Source organism: Trichinella spiralis (assembly GCF_000181795.1).
Source record: "Trichinella spiralis strain ISS 195 chromosome Unknown Scfld610, whole genome shotgun sequence".
Classification (NCBI taxonomy): Eukaryota; Metazoa; Nematoda; class Enoplea; order Trichinellida; family Trichinellidae; genus Trichinella; species Trichinella spiralis.
In genome coordinates, this window is record NW_003527549.1 from 244,810 (window position 1) to 251,424 (window position 6,615).

Sequence of the window (6,615 nt, forward strand, 5' to 3'; positions counted from 1 at the left end):
AAATATGTAATATACAAATTTCACTTACAGTAAATGATCATCTGGACTACATTACAATATATACCAAGGGGAAAAATACGGAGAGTGCATTTAATAACGTTTAAATATGGAGAAAGTCTATTTTCAAATTTAGAGACATTGTGCCATGCTAACCAGCTAATCTTTATATTAAAATAATGATCTGCCTGCTATATTACAATAATAATGTGCAAATTTAAGCCATTATTTGTATCTTTGTTCACAACCAGTATTTATCATTATGATTTGTGCGCTTGAGCGTGTAGCACTTCCCTTTGTGTATTAGCTTATGTTGATTCTTTGAGACACAAACTGAATTTCATTATTATTCTCATCGTTCGAAAATATATTTCAAATTTACGACACAGAAAATAGCACATACTGGTAATGACCACTGAGAAGTAAATAAAAGAAAAATAAAATTGACGGTCTTGTTCTTTAAAAATTAAATACAGACGGCTCATAACATTTGTAGGATGTGCGTTCCACCGGGACCGCGAATGTCCAGCTTTCGCGAATACTTGTTCATTCGATGTGAGGTGTGAGGCTGCTGGCGCGGAGATGGGACCAATAAGATTGTCTTATCCTGGTACCAGCAGTTATATCCCGCTTATTATCAAATTGACAGATATTGATAAACAAATTTAATACAAGTTACACAAAATGTATAATCACAGATATTTATTTTAAACAAAATTCCAGATTTTAATTTTTCAATTTAAATAAAACACGGAAAGAAAAACAATAACTCTTGTGAACAGGAGCGAAAGAAAGATTGAAAAGATTAAATTCCTTTGCAAACCAGAAATATTTTCAGAGAACAGACAGGCAAAATTAGAAAAGTATTTCGATGCTAACATTCAGCAACCACCACTCTCAGTTTTAGCTGAAAACTGCGCTGTTGACAATTTATCAATTTTACGTTTTCCCTTTATACTTGAATAGCCTTCAACTAGCCTTCATCAGAACAATATCTGTCAAACAGAAAAGAACCTTAGGCATAAATCTCATTTAATTGTTAGCTAAGAAGGTAATTTATATGACAAGTGAAGGCTGACATTTCTTTTGAACAGTATCTATGAACGCGGGCGGATAAATGTAAAGCACTTTGGAAGCGGCAGAAAGCAATTAACGGTCTACTCCCCGAGTTTACTTCAAAGGCATGCTGCTCGACATTTGATTGGCCTTAAATTTCATTGGTTTTCATGCCGGCTAAATTTCATTAATTGCTGTTGCGATGCTTGTTCAAATTCGTTATCTGGATTCAGTGTCCACTTCCAGGAATGATATGATGTAGAAAAATCGATAATCTGTCTCAAAAATCTGGAATGTGGCACCAACAGTTTTAATTTATCCACAAATGACAAACCAAAGCTGATCTGACATCAAAGAATGCAATGTCCACCGCCCTGTGAATTGAAGAAGGTTCAACAGCTTTCTACCTATTGCCATTTATTGCTTACTTTCTGTTGGCATCATCAAAGTGCTTTACTTTTATTTTGCCGCGTTCATAAATACTGTTCAAAGGAATGTCAACGAAAGCTGCTTTCACTCGTCATATTAATTAACTTTTACCCAGCAATTATTTAAGATTTATGCATTAGATGCTTTTCAGTTTGTCACAAATTTGTTCTGATGCAGTAGCTAAAGGCGATTTTAATACAATGGCAAAATCAACAACTGACAAATTGCCCACGGCTGCATTGGCTCATTCATATTTAGCTGGAACTGGCATTGGCGATTTTTGAATGTTAACATCGAAATATGTTTCAAATTTCAGGCTGACTGTTCTCTGAAAATCTTTCTGCTAGCAATCAAAGAATTTTACTTTGAAACTTCACAATATTTTGTTCTCTTTAACTTGTGTTATTTACTGTTTCCTTTCCTACGTTTTATTTAAATAAAAAATTAAAAATCTGCAGATTATTTACAAATGAAAAAACAAATTTATTTATAAATTTAGTGTAAATTGTCAACTTTGTTTTTTAAAATCTGAATTAAACCAACTAGAGAGTTGTTGGTGATCATTTAAGTTGTCATTACTTTTCAATTCCATTTGCAACTTTTCAACTTGTAATTCAATGATTCAATGATAATTAATGTTCAACATTCAGGATCAAAAGCAGCTAGCTCTTAGGGTTTATTGTTGTTGTTGTTGTTGCATATTCAAATTATTTTATATAACAAGTGAATGTCGAACAAAATTTTTCATACAAACAACAGATCTCATCGGCATGTAAAAAAAGCATAAATGAATGTTTCAAAAGAAAGAAACTTGGTAAAGATTAAAGTAAAATTCTTGAAAGATTTGAATAAAAAACACTTCCATACTAAAATCAGAAAATTAATCAGATGCTAACAATTTAGCAGTTGTCACTCATTGGTTTAGCTGGAAAGCTGCAACTGTGGACAATTTGTCAATTGTTCATTTTCCCTTTGCATTAAGATCGCCTTTACCAACATCTGTGATGTGATGGGAAACGCGAACAATATTTGACAAAGGCATATGCGTGAAATCATGCGTGAAATTAAGTGAAATTGCGAGCGTAACGTTAGCATTAGTGCCATTTGTAAGCCGGAAATTTGAATTGTTCCCACAACATTCCCGATTTTTCAAACAGATTATTCAATATTCTGACATTACACCGGAAGTTTACATCAAATTTAGATAAATTTGAACAGGCAACAAATTCATTTACAAACCATTTATATATATATATATATATATATATAATCAGAAACGAAACCCATTCTCACCATTTTACCGCTTATCTCTTCTCTGTGCTTGACTTTGCTCTGATTTGTCTTCTATCATTGCTGACAATTTGCATTTGGTTTTAAATAGGCAAAATAACTATAATTTGGTGTATGAAGGTAGAGCTCACCTCCTGAAACACACAAATATTGATGAAAAACAGTGGATTTTTACTCGTGTAAGTAATAATTTATTATTGTAATATTCCATTTTTATCAGTCAGCATTCTGATTTCTCATGTAGGTAAAAGGTGGATGTAGGGGTGCAGTTTACACCAACCTCGAAGTAAACACTGTTTTGAGAACAGCACCGCATGCAGAAACGTGCACTGCCGACGACTGCATATTGTATAAAATGGAGAAGAGGAACACTCTTAAACGCCGCGCAGGGGAGGAAACGAAGCCAGTGCCGCAGATATATAACGAAGAATGCAGCATTGCATCCACCAGCTTAGAAACTGCTGGTCAGTTTCCAACATTCAGAAGTGTGAAATCGGCTATGTACAGAAGCCGGGCTAAACGTTTTCCCCCACTTCCGGCAACACGCCAGCAGCTGGAAATTCCAGCACAATGACGTGTAACAAAGTCGGGGCGGCAGTTTTTGATGTATAATATTTTGTACAGAGGAAAATTTACGGGAATTGGCTGGACAGTCTGTCTGGTGCATGGACGGACCATTTAAAATTGTTCCTGAATGGTACGTTGATAGAGCACGTGACATCAGGACGCGTTACCGCCAGTCATTTACGGGTAAAGAACAACAAATATGAAGATGTGCAGTTGCGCATAACTGCACTGACTGCAGAATACGATGGTGGTACGCATGCAATAGAGCAGTTATTAAAGAGCGGTGGCGTATAATGTTCCTGAACCGGTGAATTTCTAAAGGCATCTTTTTGCACTTTATTTTGTATTTTCTTATTCTTTGTACAGTATTTTGTTTGTATTATAGTACAGTACATTGTATTATTTTGAATTTTATTGCATTGTATTATATTGTATTTCATTGACTTCTATTATATTGTAGTATTTGTCATCGAATAAATTTCTACTACTGAATATTATATTTCACTTCACCAAATTAAGAAACAAATTAATAGAAAACAAACTTTTGAACAAGGTCTTTAAAATGCTCAATAGTATACACGCAATAAACCAAGTCAGTTTAAATTAAAGTAAAGCGAATTTCTTAGATCTGATCAGCAGTTCTATGAATACAATTATACACAAAAATGAAACCACAAGCAAATTTGTTAATAAACTTATAATTTTAAATTGCTACTCAGCTTTTAAATGTATAATTTAGCTACTACTAATATACATATAGAAGATAAACAGTAAAGCTTAGAATAAAAAAGTGACCATTAAAAAGAAACCAAAATTAGACAAATAGAATGCATGAAAATGACGACCAGTAAAATTTAGATTCCCAACAGCGAGTAAAATTCATCGCAACAACAACTAATGAAATTTAGCCACCGTGTAAACCAATAACATTTAAAACCAATCAGAGTTCTACGCAAAATTTACAACCAATCAAAGTGTGAAGCGGCATGCCTTTGACGTAAACTCGGAGTCCACCCCTAAAGGCAAGGCGATGAAACCGAAATATGTGAGTAAACGGTTGAAATGGTGGGGATATTCTAAAGCAGTGCTTCTCAAAGTGTAAGTCGCGATACACTGGTGGGTCATCAGCAGATTCTGTGTGAGTCAATTTAATTAAATCATTCACTAAGTCATATCGTTATTAATCTAATAATAATACAAAACAACTATACAAACAAATGTGGAAACCATACAATATACACTATACTATACAAAAAAATACAAACATAATCATACATTCTGATGAAGCTGACGTTTAATTTAAACCAATTTACAATTCAACGCGTCAATTATTTACGTAAAGATATTTTGCCACGTAAAATGATTTACAACATAAAAGTACAGGAAAACATAAATTTCAAAGTTCAAAAAAAAACCATCGTACAAAATGTCAAATTTTGACAATCACTGTTGCATGTCAACTTAAGTAAGTCATTCACTATGTCATATTGTTATAATTCAAATAATAATAAATTATTATTAGGAAAAATGTAGCCCATTCTGAACGGATCGTTTCAAAATGTTCATACTTAAAGTAGCTCTGCGCCATCGCATTAATTTCCCTCGATGCGTAGGACAGGCGCATGATGTCCTCTATTCTTAGCAACCGGAAAATGGAAAACCAAATTCTCCAGTTGCATCTGAAGATTTCACACAATTGTACACGCTGTGTTTCTTCAATGGGCAACATGTTACCACTATAAAAGAAAAAAAATGAAAATTCATAAAAAGTATAATTTCACGAAACTGATTTGCTTTGAAAACGGCACGATTTGAACTAGATGATTTGAGAGGTTGAAAACGACGAGCATATGCACTTGAATTAGAAATATTAGAAATGGAAAAATATTAAGCTGATTGAAAAACAACAACACCTAAAGCTACATCGGCGTCGTCAGTTACAATTGAACAACCATATCTGGTCAATGACTTGATGTCATGCAAATGAATTTTTTTAAAAAACCACTTTTGAGTATGCTTTTTGGAATTGAAAAATATGTTTAAAAATAATCTTTATTAGAAAATGAAAAAAATTAATACTGCTAAAAATGAATTTAATAATTTACCGTGGTGATCGGTTGTTTTCGTGAGGGTAATGAATGTAACGAGCTTTTACTTATGTCAGGTTTCTTCATTTTTTGCTGCCTCTGTTGTCGTAGATGGGGTCTTGGGCATTGTACGATAAATGTACCATAGAACTGAACGTAAGGAATACCAACCTTAAAAAGTGTAGAATAAAATGAGCAGCCCACGAGCAGGAGAGTGTTACAAACTAACGCACACACACGCAATCACACTCACCAACAAATAATATGCTCGTTGAGGATACAAGTGAAAACGGTCGTTCAGCGACAGAGATGCAACGTAACGGGACGGATCAAGTGCTGGATGTTGACAGCAGGCAGGCCAAATGCTGCATCCAGTCATGTTTCCCATTCAGACACCATTCAGCATCCACTGACTAATCGATGGGCAATAGCAATTGGTCGTCTGACTCTGACCGTCATCTGCGCCCTTTTTTTGTTGTGAAACAGAGCTGGGCACGCTGGTGATCCTTATCATAGATCATTGTCGAAGACTGTAGAACCTTGAAAGACAACTATTGAATGAGAGTGCGCTATGATTGCAGGGCGTTACATTACATTTTACTTTAAAGTATATTTGCGAAAATTAAAGCGAATTTTGTTTGAAGTTAATTGTTTTCAAGTAATTTAAAATGTAGAAAACCTTTTATAGAAATAATTAATGCCACAATCATTGAGTAAGAAATGTTTTTCTAGTGTAACGAGCCGCTCTCCGGGTGGAACCTTCCATCTCCCCAGGTGTAGGTGGACTATACCCCCAGCCGTAGGTCGCCATCGCCAAGTTGCATTGGTCTCGCTGCTCCGTGTAACTTCCGGCCTGACGTAGCCTTATCCCGCACCCGCTTGGGAATTACTGAGACCATCGCATAACTGTCGTCCAACAACAAAATGTTCAAGCTCTATATCTTACCTGTGACGGCGAGCAGGTTACCGGTCAGCGGGTTGATGGTCGCCATCGTTCTTCTCTCCGGCCGTTCGTTTTCGGACGCGTAGCTGGTGGGCCGTCACGTCTGTGATGGTCCAGGCAGCCGTAGCTGAGCATCCAACTCGCCCAACGGTTCGTAGGCCGTTCGCTCCAGTTGCTGACTTGCCCTACTAGGTCTTCATTTCCTCAGAGCCCAGACCCTCCAAATGTTGCTAGAACATCGTTCTT

General features: G+C 35.6%; 3 protein-coding genes across 3 annotated transcripts; 2 read left to right on the plus strand and 1 right to left on the minus strand.

Moving 5' to 3' along the window:
* Positions 1 to 1,410: 1,410 nt before the first annotated feature.
* On the plus strand, positions 1,411 to 1,766 carry Tsp_09864 (hypothetical protein). Its single transcript, XM_003370602.1, has 2 exons — positions 1,411 to 1,572; positions 1,623 to 1,766. Exons 1-2 carry the CDS (start codon positions 1,411 to 1,413, stop codon positions 1,764 to 1,766), a joined length of 306 nt encoding a protein of 101 aa, XP_003370650.1.
* A 1,671-nt stretch (positions 1,767 to 3,437) lies between these two features.
* On the plus strand, positions 3,438 to 4,441 carry Tsp_09865 (hypothetical protein). Its single transcript, XM_003370603.1, has 3 exons — positions 3,438 to 3,522; positions 3,545 to 3,627; positions 4,286 to 4,441. The coding sequence occupies exons 1-3, from the start codon at positions 3,438 to 3,440 to the stop codon at positions 4,439 to 4,441; spliced, it is 324 nt and encodes a 107-aa protein (XP_003370651.1).
* Positions 4,442 to 4,977: 536 nt separating this feature from the next.
* Tsp_09866 (hypothetical protein) lies at positions 4,978 to 5,805 on the minus strand. Its single transcript, XM_003370604.1, has 4 exons — positions 5,656 to 5,805; positions 5,445 to 5,597; positions 5,253 to 5,307; positions 4,978 to 5,075 (listed from the first exon to the last, which is right to left on the minus strand). The coding sequence occupies exons 1-4, from the start codon at positions 5,803 to 5,805 to the stop codon at positions 4,978 to 4,980; spliced, it is 456 nt and encodes a 151-aa protein (XP_003370652.1).
* Between the last annotated feature and the right edge of the window lie 810 nt (positions 5,806 to 6,615).

Bases quoted from the DNA above. Each gene is read 5' to 3' on its own strand.
- Tsp_09864 (XM_003370602.1), top strand. From the start codon at position 1,411: ATGCAATGTCCACCGCCCTGTGAATTGAAGAAGGTTCAACAGCTTTCT. The intron at 1,573-1,622 runs GTCATATTAATT...TTTATGCATTAG, and splicing joins AACGAAAGCTGCTTTCACTC to ATGCTTTTCAGTTTGTCACA.
- Tsp_09865 (XM_003370603.1), top strand. From the start codon at position 3,438: ATGGACGGACCATTTAAAATTGTTCCTGAATGGTACGTTGATAGAGCA. The intron at 3,628-4,285 runs GTATAATGTTCC...AACCAATCAGAG, and splicing joins AGTTATTAAAGAGCGGTGGC to TTCTACGCAAAATTTACAAC.
- Tsp_09866 (XM_003370604.1), bottom strand. From the start codon at position 5,805: ATGACTGGATGCAGCATTTGGCCTGCCTGCTGTCAACATCCAGCACTT. The intron at 5,598-5,655 runs GTTAGTTTGTAA...ACACTTTTTAAG, and splicing joins GTGTGATTGCGTGTGTGTGC to GTTGGTATTCCTTACGTTCA. The intron at 5,308-5,444 runs GTAAATTATTAA...CATGACATCAAG, and splicing joins GAAAACAACCGATCACCACG to TCATTGACCAGATATGGTTG.